This window comes from Megalobrama amblycephala, unplaced genomic scaffold (genome assembly GCF_018812025.1).
Source record: "Megalobrama amblycephala isolate DHTTF-2021 unplaced genomic scaffold, ASM1881202v1 scaffold617, whole genome shotgun sequence".
Taxonomy (NCBI): domain Eukaryota; kingdom Metazoa; phylum Chordata; class Actinopteri; order Cypriniformes; family Xenocyprididae; genus Megalobrama; species Megalobrama amblycephala.
In genome coordinates this window covers 5,364-21,113 of record NW_025953524.1, presented here as the reverse complement: position 1 = coordinate 21,113, position 15,750 = coordinate 5,364, and the positions used below count along the sequence as shown (strand labels likewise).

At 42.4% G+C, this 15,750-nt stretch overlaps 2 protein-coding genes across 2 annotated transcripts; both read left to right on the top strand.

Moving 5' to 3' along the window:
• The first annotated feature begins 1,927 nt into the window (after nucleotides 1–1,927).
• LOC125262139 (hatching enzyme 1.2-like) lies at nucleotides 1,928–4,348 on the top strand. Its single transcript, XM_048180696.1, has 5 exons — nucleotides 1,928–3,232; nucleotides 3,315–3,393; nucleotides 3,508–3,648; nucleotides 3,732–3,849; nucleotides 3,943–4,348. The coding sequence occupies exons 1-5, from the start codon at nucleotides 3,164–3,166 to the stop codon at nucleotides 4,331–4,333; spliced, it is 798 nt and encodes a 265-aa protein (XP_048036653.1). The 5' UTR covers nucleotides 1,928–3,163; the 3' UTR covers nucleotides 4,334–4,348.
• Nucleotides 4,349–7,850: 3,502 nt separating this feature from the next.
• On the top strand, nucleotides 7,851–9,676 carry LOC125262138 (hatching enzyme 1.2-like). The gene is made up of 5 exons (XM_048180695.1): nucleotides 7,851–8,421; nucleotides 8,504–8,582; nucleotides 8,697–8,837; nucleotides 8,921–9,038; nucleotides 9,132–9,676. The coding sequence occupies exons 1-5, from the start codon at nucleotides 8,353–8,355 to the stop codon at nucleotides 9,520–9,522; spliced, it is 798 nt and encodes a 265-aa protein (XP_048036652.1). The 5' UTR covers nucleotides 7,851–8,352; the 3' UTR covers nucleotides 9,523–9,676.
• The last annotated feature ends 6,074 nt before the right edge of the window (nucleotides 9,677–15,750 follow it).

Here is a 15,750-nt window from a genome sequence, read left to right as displayed (position 1 = left end):
GTGTGGGGTGTGTGTTGCAGTGATGAAGTTAGTTATCGTGCAACAGTTTGACTTGCAGATGGAAAAAGATGCAAGAAAGAAAACAACAATTGCTGCAAACAAGAGACCAGGGATCTACTTGCCTTTCATGGAGAATTGAACCAGCAGTTTAATGATACCATACACAATATGATGTTTTATTAAACTTTTATTAAAATCACTTCATAAAATTAAGTTTGAACCACTGCAGTCACGTTGACGGTTTTAACGATGCCTTTTAGTACCTTTCTGGACCTTGAAAGTGCTGATTATTGCTGTCTATTGACAGGTCATATACCTCTCAGATTTCATCAAAAATATCTTAATTTTGTGTTCCCAAGATGAATGAAGGTCTCATGGGTTTGGAACAACAAGAGGGTGAGTAATTAATGACACAAATTTCAGTTTTGGGTGAACTAACCCTTTAAGTTTGGGGGGAACATGTTCAAATTGCCTATCCAGTCAGCATGAGGGGAGGCCTATACATATATATATATATATATATATATATATATATATATATATATATATATATATATATATATATATATAGCTGACTCACCTATGGTCTCGATAGTTTTCTGCATGCCTCCACCACCCCGTCTCCTCACAATCACCTGGTTACTACTAACCAGGCATATAAGGAGTATGCTGGATTCAGGCTAAATTCTGAGTTTGGAGCCCTCCCTTCGGACAGCATGCCAAATACGCATACTTTTTACTCTATCTGATTATTTGTAAGAGTGAACTTGTGAAATTACTGTTTGTGGGAGGATAACAAAATTAAATGGAGAACTTTTCAACATATGAAGTTTTATTTAACAGAATTCGGGAGGAGCACGTTTGGGTAATCAACCAATCAGCACAAGGAGAAGCCTGTATATAAGCCCGTCTCTCACCTCTATCCCGCGACACGTTTCACAGCATCCCTCCATTCACCCCATCACCTTGCTCTTGGCTGGTTTCTATCCCAGTCATGGAAGGGGTGTACTCTGGGTTTGGGCCAAATTCCGAGCTCGGCGCCCTTCCCTGGACAGCACGCCAAATAGGCATAAATTACTATATCATTTGCTATTAGATTTCATGTACGTGTAAGCTCGTAAAGTACATTACATGTCAGGTGGGAACGCTCTGGCAGTGTAAATGAACAAAATCACACAATGCAAGAGCAATTACCAGAGTTTTTTTTTAGTCCCCCCCCCCCAGAATATCTTTGTAAATGAAACTAAGAACATCTTACTTGTAATGTTAGGATCAAATTATAGAGCTTTTTTTTTTCTGCTTGATTGCAGAAACTGAATATAACATCTGAACTGCAGAATAAAATACACAATTTCTATAAAAGCAAATTAGAAACTTTTTCGATCAAAATTTAAAATCACAAAGAGATGAAATGTGACTCATCTTTAACTGGTAATGGTGTACAGTCGAATGTGTAAAATGCAGTAGCATTGCTATGCGTAGTTCAAGTCAAGTCAAGTCAAGTCACCTTTATTTATATAGCGCTTTTTACAATGCAGATTGTGTCAAAGCAGCTTTACATTGATAACTGGTATATCATTTTGGCTGCACAGCAGCTCTTAAAGAATAGTGTCAATGCAGGCAGATCAAAGCACTGTTGAATATCAAATGTCAAGTGTCCCCAACTAAGCAAGCCAAAGGCGACAGCGGCAAGGAACCCAAACTCCAACAGGTGACATCAGGTGGCAAACAGGTGGCAAATAGGTGTTAAAATGGAGAAAAAATACCTTGGGAGAAACCAGGCTTAGTCGGGGGGCCAGTTCTCCTCTGGCAAACAGTGCTTTGTTACGATTCAGGTTGCTATCATAAGTCCGATAGGATCGCAACGTTCAAAGTATTTATTTCAGTTCCATCCAGTTGAGGATCGTATTCATCACTGCGGTACGGACGGTTTGTTGAGGAGCTGTGCCACTGGCTGTCGTGTCGATGAGGCCTTCACAATGGATGATCTAGTTGATCTCTGCTGATACTTCAGGGCTGCGTTGTGCTCGTGTCAAGGCGCCGATCCTCGGTCTCACCTGGATACGGCTCGGATCCGCTTGACTACGGTAAAACTCGGGATAAACAGAAAGACTAATATTAGCGTAGATGCCATTCTTCTTCTTCAACTATTAAACAACTTTACTAAGTAGCAAGGTGGGTTTGTCACTGTTTGAAATCATGTTGCTTCTTCATAACAAAACAATCGTATCAAATAAAAAGTTGTGTAGTGCTATGAAATACTACCAGTATACAATATTACATTTGTCCTGATAATATTTTAGCAATACACAGTAATTGTTTCTGATTTTCCATTAAATCAAAAGCTTTCAGCTTAGCTAAGCTAATTTAAGTAGCCAGTTGTCCATCTTGCTAATATGTTTTGGAGTCATTTTCTAATCTCTGTAATACATTGAGATGTTCTCATGAATAAGGATTCACTGGTAATCTACCTACAGAGCACATTTAGTGAAGTTCACAGCGTAATTTCAGGAGGAGTGAACCCATCTAATCGTTCAATTAGTGAAACTCAAACATAATATCAAGAGGAGGGAACCCTAATCTTTCAATTACATCCAGAGCATATAAGCAGCTACTCACCCTGCTCTGGCATCAGTTGTTTCGATATCCCTCCACCTCCCCAACTCCACCACATAAATTAGGCATCTCATCTATCGTACTCCTCTTCCAGGTACTAGTAGTCCCTGGGGGGTGTATCCAAGCTCGAATTGAAGCTGCTTCCTCGAGCCCCTCCACAGCGGACAGCAAGCCAAATACGCGTAACCTTATTAGCTTAAAGATTTTATGAGGAAACGAACTCGTGAAATGTATTGTGGACCATCCCTCTATATTACTGTGTTAGGGCATGTGGTGAAGTCCAAAAGCTAAAGCACGTCCATTACAGAGAATTAGATAAACAAACTGAGGTATATTCTATGATTGTGCAAAGATTTGGACCAACAGGTGGGGTCAGAGCTTCCTCCCTTTAGGCACACATTTTAGACTCTGGACACTAAGACCCTACCCATAATCCCCCAGTGGAGCCACCTACTCAGGTGAATATAAAGTCCAGACAGAACAGCTCGCAGACATCAGACCTCAGCACAGGAGCATCCTTGACATCGCTACAGACTGAGGACACAACATGGACACAAGAGCCTCCCTCTCCATTCTGCTGCTGCTGTTTGGCATCTCCCAGGCGTCTCCTCTCATGGTAAGATCCTATCTAGTCTCTCTCTCAAATTATTAACACTCCTCAAATGAGTTGTTTTAAACATCTCTATTTCTACCACCAGGAGCAGATGTTTGAAGGCGTATTTGTATCAGAGCCTGAAACCATCGACATCACCACAAGAATTTTGGACACCAACAATGGTCAGGCACCTTGTAGATTTCTATAAAGCCAGTAAATGGTCACATTTGCAAAAAGTGATTGAGGCTTATAAGTATATTGTGCTATTTCATCAATATGTTTCTCTTTAAATACAGGATCATCTGAAGTCTTGCTTGAAGGAGATCTGGTCTTTCCCAAAACCAGAAATGCTCTCTACTGCTTGAACAACAACTGTTTCTGGAAGAAAAACTCGAACAACGTAGTGGAGGTCCCGTACATAGTGAGCGCTGAATTCTGTACGTGAATCTCCTTCATTCGTTGAACATAACTATGATTCATTTAGATGCCATTTTAAACCCGTGGAACCTTTTGTTTGCAGCCAATTCCGACAGATCTGTGATTGCGAACGCCATGTCGGCCTTTCATGCCAAAACCTGCATCCGCTTTGTGGCCAGATCATCTCAGACTGACTACATCAGTATTGAGAACAAAGATGGGTGAGAACAATCATACAAAATAATCAGGACTCTCTTTTACAACAAAAACATTAAATCAGATATGTAACCCCTTTATTTCCTCTCTCCTCTCAGGTGCTTCTCTTCTCTAGGTAGAACTGGTGGCAAACAGGTGGTCTCCCTCAACAGGCAAGGCTGTGTGTACACTGGCATCGCTGAACATGAGCTGAATCATGCCCTGGGCTTCTACCACGAGCATACCAGGAGTGATCGTGACAAATACGTCAAAATCAACTGGGAGAACTTGTCTGCTGATATGTCCTACAACTTCGAGAAACAGAACACCAACAACCAAAACACTCCATACGACTACGGCTCCATCATGCACTATGGAAGAACAGCCTTCGCCGTCCAGCCTGGGCTGGAAACCATCACTCCCATTCCTGATGCAACGGTGGAAATCGGACAGAGGCAGGGACTGTCCAACATCGACATCCTGAGGATCAACAAGCTGTATGGATGCTGAAGATGAGGCTTGTACACATAATTTCAATATAGGTCATATATCTGTAGATGAATAGTGGTATGATGAGGTTATGTTTTTGTCTTTTGATGGTGCTGAATTTCTGAAATATGTAATTGTGTTGGGTTGTGAAAAATAAAGCTAAACTGCAAGACAAACGTATACTTTATTTGTAATTCAGTGACAAGTTTAAGACAGCGGTTGACTGTAGCAGTAAAGGTGTCATTGTACTGAGCTTCTCCTGCAAACAAATTAAAGCCACCTGGTTTAACCTTTAGGAAAACCGGAGGACTGGGCATATTACAGTATATGATTTATTCCAATTTAACAGGTTTTTTTTATTTATTATTACTACTATTATTATTATTTTTAAATGCAATAACACAGATTTTGAAAGATGTTTGAGATTTACTGGTATAATCATATGTTCACAGCTGGTTTCCCATTTGATATTTTAAAGAGCTTTATTGTGTCAAGACCCTCTACTGGAGTCAATCACTTTTGCATCCTCTAGTACAACAAATTCAACTTTCAAAGTCACCAAAGACTGAGAAAGTCCACAGGAGAAATAAGTGTGATCACCTGAAGAACAATGTGAGCCAAAGATGCAGTTCTAGACATGGTGCGAAGTTCTGGTGAAAATAAGGGCTGTGTTCACAATGGACTTTGGTTCCAGAAAATTATAAGAGCATTCTGCGTGAATGCAAGCCAGAGGCAGAATGCTGGAAAATGTGGTCCTTGTACAAGATCCTAGTAACATTAATGGGATAAATCTTGGTAAAATATAAGTGTGAAAAGAGCCAGAAGCCAATGCCGTGTGGGGTGTGTGTTGCAGTGATGAAGTTAGTTATCGTGCAACAGTTTGACTTGCAGATGGAAAAAGATGCAAGAAAGAAAACAACAAGTTGCTGCAAACAAGAGACCAGGGATCTACTTGCCTTTCATGGAGAATTGAACCAGCAGTTTAATGATACCATACACAATATGATGTTTTATTAAACTTTTATTAAAATCACTTCATAAAATTAAGTTTGAACCACTGCAGTCACGTTCGACGGTTTTAACGATGCCTTTTAGTACCTTTCTGGACCTTGAAAGTGCTGATTATATTGCTGTCTATGGACAGGTCATATACCTCTCAGATTTCATCAAACAATATCTTAATTTTGTGTTCCCGAAGATGAATGAAGGTCTCATGGGTTTGGAACAACAAGAGGGTGAGTAATTAATGACACAAATTTCAGTTTTGGGTGAACTAACCCTTTAAGTTTGGGGGAACATGTTCAAATTGCCTATCCAGTCAGCATGAGGGGAGGCCTATACATATATATATATATATATATATATATATATATATATATATATATATATATATATATATATAGCTGACTCACCTATGGTCTCGATAGTTTTCTGCATGCCTCCACCACCCCGTCTCCTCACAATCACCTGGTTACTACTAACCAGGCATATAAGGAGTATGCTGGATTCAGGCTAAATTCTGAGTTTGGAGCCCTCCCTTCGGACAGCATGCCAAATACGCATACTTTTTACTCTATCTGATTATTTGTAAGAGTGAACTTCGTGAAATTACTGTTTGTGGGAGGATAACAAAATTAAATGGAGAACTTTTCAACATATGAAGTTTTATTTAACAGAATTCGGGAGGAGCACGTTTGGGTAATCAACCAATCAGCACAAGGAGAAGCCTGTATATAAGCCCGTCTCTCACCTCTATCCCGCGACACGTTTCACAGCATCCCTCCATTCACCCCATCACCTTGCTCTTGGCTGGTTTCTATCCCAGTCATGGAAGGGGATGTACTCTGGGTTTGGGCCAAATTCCGAGCTCGGCGCCCTTCCCTGGACAGCACGCCAAATAGGCATAAATTACTATATCATTTGCTATTAGATTTCATGTACGTGTAAGCTCGTAAAGTACATTACATGTCAGGTGGGAACGCTCTGGCAGTGTAAATGAACAAAATCACACAATGCAAGAGCAATTACCAGAGTTTTTTTTTTTTTCCCCCCCCCCCAGAATATCTTTGTAAATGAAACTAAGAACATCTTACTTGTAATGTTAGGATCAAATTATAGAGCTTTTTTTTTTCTGCTTCATTGCAGAAACTGAATATAACATCTGAACTGCAGAATAAAATACACAATTATCTATAAAAGCAAATTAGAAACTTTTTCGGATCAAAATTTAAAATCACAAAGAGATGAAATGTGACTCATCTTTAACTGGTAATGGTGTACAGTCGAATGTGTAAAATGCAGTAGCATTGCTATGCGTAGTTCAAGTCAAGTCAAGTCAAGTCAAGTCACCTTTATTTATATAGCGCTTTTTACAATGCAGATTGTGTCAAAGCAGCTTTACATTGATAACTGGTATATCATTTTGGCTGCACAGCAGCTCTTAAAGAATAGTGTCAATGCAGGCAGATCAAAGCACTGTTGAATATCAAATGTCAAGTCAAATGTCAAGTGTCCCCAACTAAGCAAGCCAAAGGCGACAGCGGCAAGGAACCCAAACTCCAACAGGTGACATCAGGATGGCAAACAGGTGGCAAATAGGTGTTAAAATGGAGAAAAAATATCTTGGGACAAACCAGGCTTAGTCGGGGGGCCAGTTCTCCTCTGGCAAACAGTGCTTTGTTACGATTCAGGTTGCTATCATAAGTCCGATAGGATCGCAACGTTCAAAGTATTTATTTCAGTTCCATCCAGTTGAGGATCGTATTCATCACTGCGGTACGGACGGTTTGTTGAGGAGCTGTGCCACTGGCTGTCGTGTCGGATGAGGCCTTCACAATGGATGATCTAGTTGACAATGGATGATCTAGTTGATCTCTGCTGATACTTCAGGGCTGCGTTGTGGCTCGTGTCAAGGCGCCGATCCTCGGTCTCACCTGGATACGGCCCGGATCCGCTTGACTACGGTAAAACTCGGGATAAACAGAAAGACTAATATTAGCGTAGATGCCATTCTTCTTCTTCAACTATTAAACAACTTTACTAAGTAGCAAGGTGGGTTTGTCACTGTTTGAAATCATGTTGCTTCTTCATAACAAAACAATTCGTATCAAATAAAAAGTTGTGTAGTGCTATGAAATACTACCAGTATACAATATTACATTTGTCCTGATAATATTTTAGCAATACACAGTAATTGTTTCTGATTTTCCATTAAATCAAAAGCTTTCAGCTTTGCTAAGCTAATTTAAGTAGCCAGTTGTCCATCTTGCTAATATGTTTGGAGTCATTTTCTAATCTCTGTAATACATTGAGATGTTCTCATAAATAAGGATTCACTGGTAATCTACCTACAGAGCACATTTAGTGAAGTTCACAGCGTAATTTCAGGAGGAGTGAACCCATCTAATCGTTCAATTAGTGAAACTCAAACATAATATCAAGAGGAGGGAACCCTAATCTTTCAATTACATCCAGAGCATATAAGCAGCTACTCACCCTGCTCTGGCATCAGTTGTTTCGATATCCTCTCCACCTCCCCAACTCCACCACATAAATTAGGCATCTCATCTATTGTACTCCTCTTCCAGGTACTAGTAGTCCCTGGGGGGTGTATCCAAGCTCGAGTTGAAGCTGCTTCCTCGAGCCCCTCCACAGCGGACAGCAAGCCAAATACGCTTAACCTTATTAGCTTAAAGATTTTATGAGGAAACAAACTCGTGAAATGTATTGTGGACCATCCCTCTATATTACTGTGTTAGGGCATGTGGTGAAGTCCAAAAGCTAAAGCACGTCCATTACAGAGAATTAGATAAACAAACTGAGGTACATTCTATGATTGTGCAAAGATTTGGACCAACAGGTGGGGTCAGAGCTTCCTCCCTTTAGGCACACATTTTAGACTCTGGACACTAAGACCCTACCCATAATCCCCCAGTGGAGCCACCTACTCAGGTGAATATAAAGTCCAGACAGAACAGCTCACAGACATCAGACCTCAGCACAGGAGCATCCTTGACATCTCTACACACTGAGGACACAACATGGACACAAGAGCCTCCCTCTCCATTCTGCTGCTGCTGTTTGGCATCTCCCAGGCGTCTCCTCTCATGGTAAGATCCTATCTAGTCTCTCTCTCAAATTATTAACACTCCTCAAATGAGTTGTTTTAAACATTTCTATTTCTACCACCAGGAGCAGATGTTTGAAGGCGTATTTGTATCAGAGCCTGAAACCATCGACATCACCACAAGAATTTTGGACACCAACAATGGTCAGGCACCTTGTAGATTTCTATAAAGCCAGTAAATGGTCACATATCCAAAAAGTGTTTGAGGCTTATAAATATATTGTGTTATTTCATCAATATGTTTCTCTTTAAATACAGGATCATCTGAAGTCTTGATTGAAGGAGATCTGGTCTTTCCCAAAACCAGAAATGCTCTCTACTGCTTGAACAACAACTGTTTCTGGAAGAAAAACTCGAACAACGTAGTGGAGGTCCCGTACATAGTGAGCGCTGAATTCTGTACGTGAATCTCCTTCATTCGTTGAACATAACTATGATTCATTTAGATGCCATTTTAAACCCGTGGAACCTTTTGTTTGCAGCCAATTACGACAGATCTGTGATTGCGAACGCCATGTCGGCCTTTCATGCCAAAACCTGCATCCGCTTTGTGGCCAGATCATCTCAGACTGACTACATCAGTATTGAGAACAAAGATGGGTGAGAACAATCATACAAAATAATCAGGACTCTCTTTTACAACAAAAACATTAAATCAGATGTCTAACCCCTTTATTTCCTCTCTCCTCTCAGGTGCTACTCTTCTCTAGGTAGAACTGGTGGCAAACAGGTGGTCTCCCTCAACAGGCAAGGCTGTGTGTACACTGGCATCGCTGAACATGAGCTGAATCATGCCCTGGGCTTCTACCACGAGCATACCAGGAGTGATCGTGACAAATACGTCAAAATCAACTGGGAGAACTTGTCTGCTGATATGTCCTACAACTTCGAGAAACAGAACACCAACAACCAAAACACTCCATACGACTACGGCTCCATCATGCACTATGGAAGAACAGCCTTCGCCGTCCAGCCTGGGCTGGAAACCATCACTCCCATTCCTGATGCAACGGTGGAAATCGGACAGAGGCAGGGACTGTCCAGCATCGACATCCTGAGGATCAACAAGCTGTATGGATGCTGAAGATGAGGCTTGTACACATAATTTAATATAGGTCATATATCTGTAGATGAATAGTGGTATGATGAGGTTATGTTTTTGTCTCTTGATGGTGCTGAATTTCTGAAATATGTAATTGTGTTGGGTTGTGAAAAATAAAGCTAAACTGCAAGACAAACGTATACTTTATTTGTAATTCAGTGACAAGTTTAAGACAGCGGTTGACTGTAGCAGTAAAGGTGTCACTGTACTGAGCTTCTCCTGCAAACAAATTAAAGCCACCTGGTTTAACCTTAGGAAAACTGGAGGACTGGGCATATTACAGTATATGATTTATTCAATTTAACAGGGTTTTTTTTATTTATTATTACTACTATTATTATTATTTTTAAATGCAATAACACAGATTTTGAAAGACGTTTGAGATTTACTGGTATAATCAGATGTTCACAGCTGGTTTCCCATTTGATATTTTAAAGAGCTTTATTGTGTCAAGACCCTCTACTGGAGTCAATCACTTTTGCATCCTCTAGTACAACAAATTCAACTTTCAAAGTCACCAAAGACTGAGAAAGTCCACAGGAGAAATAAGTGTGATCACCTGAAGAACAATGTGAGCCAAAGATGCAGTTCCAGACATGGTGCGAAGTTCTGGTGAAAGTAAGGGCTGTGTTCACAATGGACTTTGGTTCCGGAAAATTATAAGAGCATTCTGCGTGAATGCAAGCCAGAGGCAGAATGCTGGAAAATGTGGTCCTTGTACAAGATCCTAGTAACATTAATGGGATAAATCTTGGAAAATATAAGTGTGAAAAGAGCCAGAGCCAATGCCGTGTGGGGTGTGTGTTGCAGTGATGAAGTTAGTTATCGTGTAACAGTTTGACTTGCAGATGGAAAAAGATGCAAGAAAGAAAACAACAGTTGCTGCAAACAAGAGACCAGGGATCTACTTGCCTTTCATGGAGAATTGAACCAGCAGTTTAATGATACCATACACAATATGATGTTTTATTAAAATCACTTCAGAAAATTAAGTTTGAACCACTGCAGTCACGTCGACGGTTTTAACGATGCCTTTTAGTACCTTTCTGGACCTTGAAAGTGCTGATTATATTGCTGTCTATGGACAGGTCATATACCTCTCAGATTTCATCAACAATATCTTAATTTTGTGTTCCGAAGATGAATGAAGGTCTCATGGGTTTGGAACAACAAGAGGGTGAGTAATTAATGACACAAATTTCATTTTTGGGTGAACTAACCCTTTTAGTTTGGGGGGAACATGTTCAAATTGCCTATCCAATCAGCACGAGGGGAGGCCTATATATATATATGTATATACATGGGCGCAGTATAGGGGGGAAAAGTTAGGACAATTCCAAGGGCCCCTGACTGACAGGGGCCCCAACAAATAGGTAAAATCTAATTAAAATTTTTTATTATATTATACACTATATAAACCATCATCATTGAGTATATTTCAAATAATAATAAAATGAATGATGTCTTTGATTTTACTTATTTTGGCAATAAAAGTCAAATATCACCATTGACCAAAAAATAAAACATCCATATTGACCGACCACCCCCCTGTATCAGCATGAAATGGTTTGGTCCTGCCTTAGCGCACTCATCCGTGACGGTGTTTAGTTAGTTGCAGACAGTCAATCAATGCACAGCGCGCAAGAAATACAGAGACCAGGGCTGGACTGGTAATCTGGCATACCGGGCATTTTCCCGGTATGCCCGACACACTTTGGGGCCGATAAAAGTTTATTTTTTTATTTTATTTTATTTTATTTTTTGCCAAGGACTGGCCCATTGGTTTGTCTTCTGAACTGACAGGCCAAAGTGAGAGAGACCTCCCCCTCCCGCTCTGTTTTTTTTGTTTTTAATTGGAGCGCATGACAAACTGCAAAAGGCAAATATACCCACTCACCACTGCCGCCCTATGAAGTAATAAACAGCGCAAGTCGCTTGATGCCTTGATCCTTTCAGAATTTAGTTTAGAAAAGTCGTGTGATATCATGGGAACATTACAGGTTCGGTGGTGAATCTAGCTGAAAACAGCCGCGACCATGTAAAGACATGACGAGGTAAATTGGAAAACGATAATACACAGAACTACAAGCTTGTCAATCCAACACCACCACCTTTATAATAATTTACCTTGCAGCTACTAACAGTGAAGAAATATGGTGTTTTGGCAGAAATGTATGTATTAAAAATGCTGCTATTATTAGGCCTACTTATGTTTAATATTGCGGAATATAAATCACTTTCTTTCATAAAGACTGTTTTCGTATTTTCTATGCTTACAATATTTTATTACACAATCTATAGTTTATTATTTATTTTAGAAACCATATACCCAAGGTAATAAGAAGCATGGTTTTACCTGTGCTCTGTCTACCATGATCTTACAGTTAAACCATTAAAGGATCCAAATTAAAGGATAATTTAACAAAACAGCTCTAAAGCCTGTATCCCATGGGATAAGGACAAAGCTTTATTTTTTATTTCTTTAAATATGTTTTATGACATTTTTAATAGTTCTTATGAATTTTAATTGAAGTAAAATTTTATTTCAATGAGAGCATCATGAAAGATAGATATCAGTGTCTTACATAAATTAGGTGTTAACTCTTTAAAAATGTTATTGTTTTAAAGGAGTAGTTCAACCCAAAATGTCTTAATTTACTCACCCTAATGTCATTATAAACATGAATTACTTTCTTTCTGTATAACATAAAAAAGAAAATAATTGGAGTCAAGGGTAGCTTAACCAAAATGGTTTGGTTGACAACATTCTTCAGAATATCTTCTTTTGTGTTTTACAGAAGAGAGAAAGTCATACAGGTTTGGAACATCATGAGAGTGAGTAAATGATGACAGGATTTAATAGCATTAAATTTAGTCCAGCCATGGTACTAGTATTGAACTACAAGAAGCAAGACAGTTGCAAGCCTTTGATTAGAGTTATGTAAAGCTTTTGATAGGACAGTTAGGTCCTAGAGATGTGTTGACAACAGCTGCACAGAGGGGGCCCAATTCGATTTTTTTTGTCATGGGGCCCAAAATTCCTGGCAGCGCCCCTGATAGCACTACACAACTTTTTATTTGATACAATTCTTTTGTTATGTGTCACAGACACGTCAGGTTCCACCTCACTCCCTTACCCACGCATTCAATCACCAGCGCACTGCAATCACCACCAGCATATAACCTCCACACTCACACACATTCACTGTCCGGTCTCGTTTGCACTACAAACACTTGTATGCTTACCTCAAGGACTCCAAATGCCATACTTACCTGCTCCAGTCGTCTCCTTCATCTCCTTTGTCTCCTGTTCTCCTCGTGTGCCTACCTGCCTGTGTGTGTGAGTGTCTCCGCCATCATCCTCCAGCGCCAGTCTCCATCCGCATCTGGAAAACACCACAAGGACAGTATCACCCTCTCATCATCATTCAAGAACTGCTTAAACATCACTCCTTTACCTTTTGCTCTGCTGTTTCGCCAATAAACAAACCTGTGTTGCTTTTACATCTGCTTCCGTGTCTCCATTGTAACAGAAGACCGGACCGTAACAACAGTCAACAGCATGAGCACCAACGACCCTTTCCAGGAGCTCGTGGACGCATTGCGCCGAGCACTCACCCCACAACCATCTTCACCATCTTCCACCAACGCTGCAGCTTCCGCACCCACCATCACCGCTCCTTCTCCAGCGTTCACCGCCAGTCCCATGGCCAAACCGGCGCCCTACTCAGGATCGGCGGAAGAATGCAGCGGATTTCTCCTTCAATGTGAACTGGTCCTGGAGATGCAACCGCACCTCTACCCCACCGACACGGCTAAAATCGCGTTCATCATCTCACAACTACAGGGTAAGGCCCTGCAATGGGCGGATTCTCTGTGGACCCAGAAAGGCTCTGTCATATCCGGCGTTCGTCTCTCACTTCCGTGAGGTCTTCGGAAAGCCTCTGACGGATTCATCGACTGGTGAGAAACTTTATAATCTAAAACAAGGAAATAACTCTGTTAACGAATATGCCTTGCAGTTCAGAACGCTAGCCGCCACCAGCGGATGGAATGAACAAGCCCTCATCACCACCTTTCGTCAAGGATTGGAGCCTAATGTGCGGTTGCATCTCGCTGCATACGAGGACTCCATAGGACTCGAACGCTTCATCCAACTCGCCATCCGCGTGGGTTCTCGTATGCAGTCGTGTCTCCTTCGAGCACCAGGGCCAGTCACTCTACCAACAATCCTCCTCCGTCGGTCCGAACCCGTCAGCTCTCCAGAACCAGCCACCAGTGAACCCATGCAAATTAGATCATTCACGTCTCACAACAGCTGAAAGACAGAGAAGGCTGACCCTGAATTTATGCTTATATTGTGGATCTCCGGGGCATGTCATCTCCACATGCCCAACCCGTCCTCCTCGGCCCGTGGTGAGTGCAATTATTCCCTCCATTCAAAAAATGAAACCACTCACTACTATTGTAAACCTTACTGCTGCAAATGCCTCTGTTCCAGTGGTGGCGCTCCTCGACTCAGGGTCAGCAGGAAACTTCATCTCCGGCGCCCTCTGTTGACAACTCAAGCTCAAGATCTCCCCGTCTCCGATTAACTATCAAATCCACTCCATCACGGGCAAACCCCTGAGCCGTAAGACGATCCGTCACTGTGTGGGACCACTTCAACTTCGAGTGGGTATTCTTCATACGGAAAACATCCATCTGCTGGTTCTGGAGGAGTCCACCGCTGACATGGTTCTAGGGCGCCCATGGCTTGAGCAACACAGTCCCACCATCTCCTGGGGCGACCACTGTTTCTTCGACTGCTTCCCAGCACTTCCTGCTCCGAACTCTCCACTCTCCAAGACTCTCTCCATCAACGCCACGTCCATCGAAAGTCCTGTAGAGAAGCGCTCCGTGGATGTTCCTCCTGATTACGCCCCCTTCAGTGACGTCTTCTGCCCGCAACGCGCCTCCAAGCTACCTCCACACCGGCCATGGGACTGTGCCATCGATCTGTTACCGGGTGAGCCAGTGCCCAGGGGACGCATCTACCCCCTGTCATTACCGGAGGAGAAGGCCATGGAGGAATACATCAAAGAAGCCCTTAATCAAGGTTACATCCGCCCGTCTACTTCCCCTGCTGCTTCAAGTTTCTTCTTTGTGGCTAAGAAGGACGGAGGCTTGCGGCCCTGCATCGATTACCGTGCCCTAAACAAGATCACCATCAAGTTCCGCTACCCACTTCCCCTCATCCCAGGGGCCCTGGAACATCTCCGCGGTGCCACTGTGTTCACTAAGTTGGACCTCCGCAGCGCGTATAACCTCATCCGGATACGTGAGGGGGACGAGTGGAAGACCGCCTTCGTCACACCCACCGGCCACTATGAATACCTTGTTATGCTGTATGGTCTGGTCAACGTCCCCTCCGTATTCCAGGATTTCATACACGAGGTGCTCCGGGAGTTTCTCCACAAGTTCGTGCTGGTGTATATAGACGACATCCTCATCTACTCCCGGAGCTTGGCCGAACATCGCCACCACGTTGCGGAGGTCCTGAAACGCTTACGGCAATACCATCTCTTCCTCAAAGCAGAGAAGTGCTCCTTCCACCAGCCCTCTGTCCAGTTCCTGGGGTACGTGATTGACCACAGTGGCATCCGGATGGACGAGGGGAAGGTTTCCGCTATCCAGACCTGGCCCACTCCAACAACCATCAAAGAACTCCAACGCTTCCTCGGATTCTCCAATTTCTACCGTCGCTTCATCAAAGATTACAGTACCATCGTCAGTCCACTCACCAACCTGCTTTGTCACCAGCCCAAGTCTCTGTCCTGGTCCCAACAAGCCACCAACGCCTTTGAGACCCTCAAAAGAGCCAACCCTAACCCTGACTTACCTTTCGTCGTGGAAGTGGACGCCTCCACCACCGGAGTGGGAGCGGTTCTTTCACAGCAGCAGGGGACGCCAAGTAGACTCCATCCATGTGCCTTCTTCTCCCGCAAGCTCAACCCGGCGGAGGTCAGCTACGACATCGGTGACCGTGAGCTCCTGGCTGTCAAGCTTGCCCTGGAAGAATGGAGGCATTGGTTGGAGGGGGCTAACCATCCCTTCCAAGTTCTCACTGATCATAAGAACCTTGAAGTATTTAAAGGCTGCCAAAAGACTCAACCCTCGCCAAGCCTCGCTGGGCCATGTTCTTCTCAAGGATTCAACTTCTCCATATCC

Coding starts and splice junctions, on each gene's coding strand:
- LOC125262139 (XM_048180696.1), top strand. CDS start 3,164: ATGGACACAAGAGCCTCCCTCTCCATTCTGCTGCTGCTGTTTGGCATC. Junction 3,394..3,507: donor AATTTTGGACACCAACAATG/GTCAGGCACCTT, acceptor CTTTAAATACAG/GATCATCTGAAGTCTTGCTT. Junction 3,649..3,731: donor CATAGTGAGCGCTGAATTCT/GTACGTGAATCT, acceptor TTTTGTTTGCAG/CCAATTCCGACAGATCTGTG.
- LOC125262138 (XM_048180695.1), top strand. CDS start 8,353: ATGGACACAAGAGCCTCCCTCTCCATTCTGCTGCTGCTGTTTGGCATC. Junction 8,422..8,503: donor CCCAGGCGTCTCCTCTCATG/GTAAGATCCTAT, acceptor TTCTACCACCAG/GAGCAGATGTTTGAAGGCGT. Junction 8,583..8,696: donor AATTTTGGACACCAACAATG/GTCAGGCACCTT, acceptor CTTTAAATACAG/GATCATCTGAAGTCTTGATT.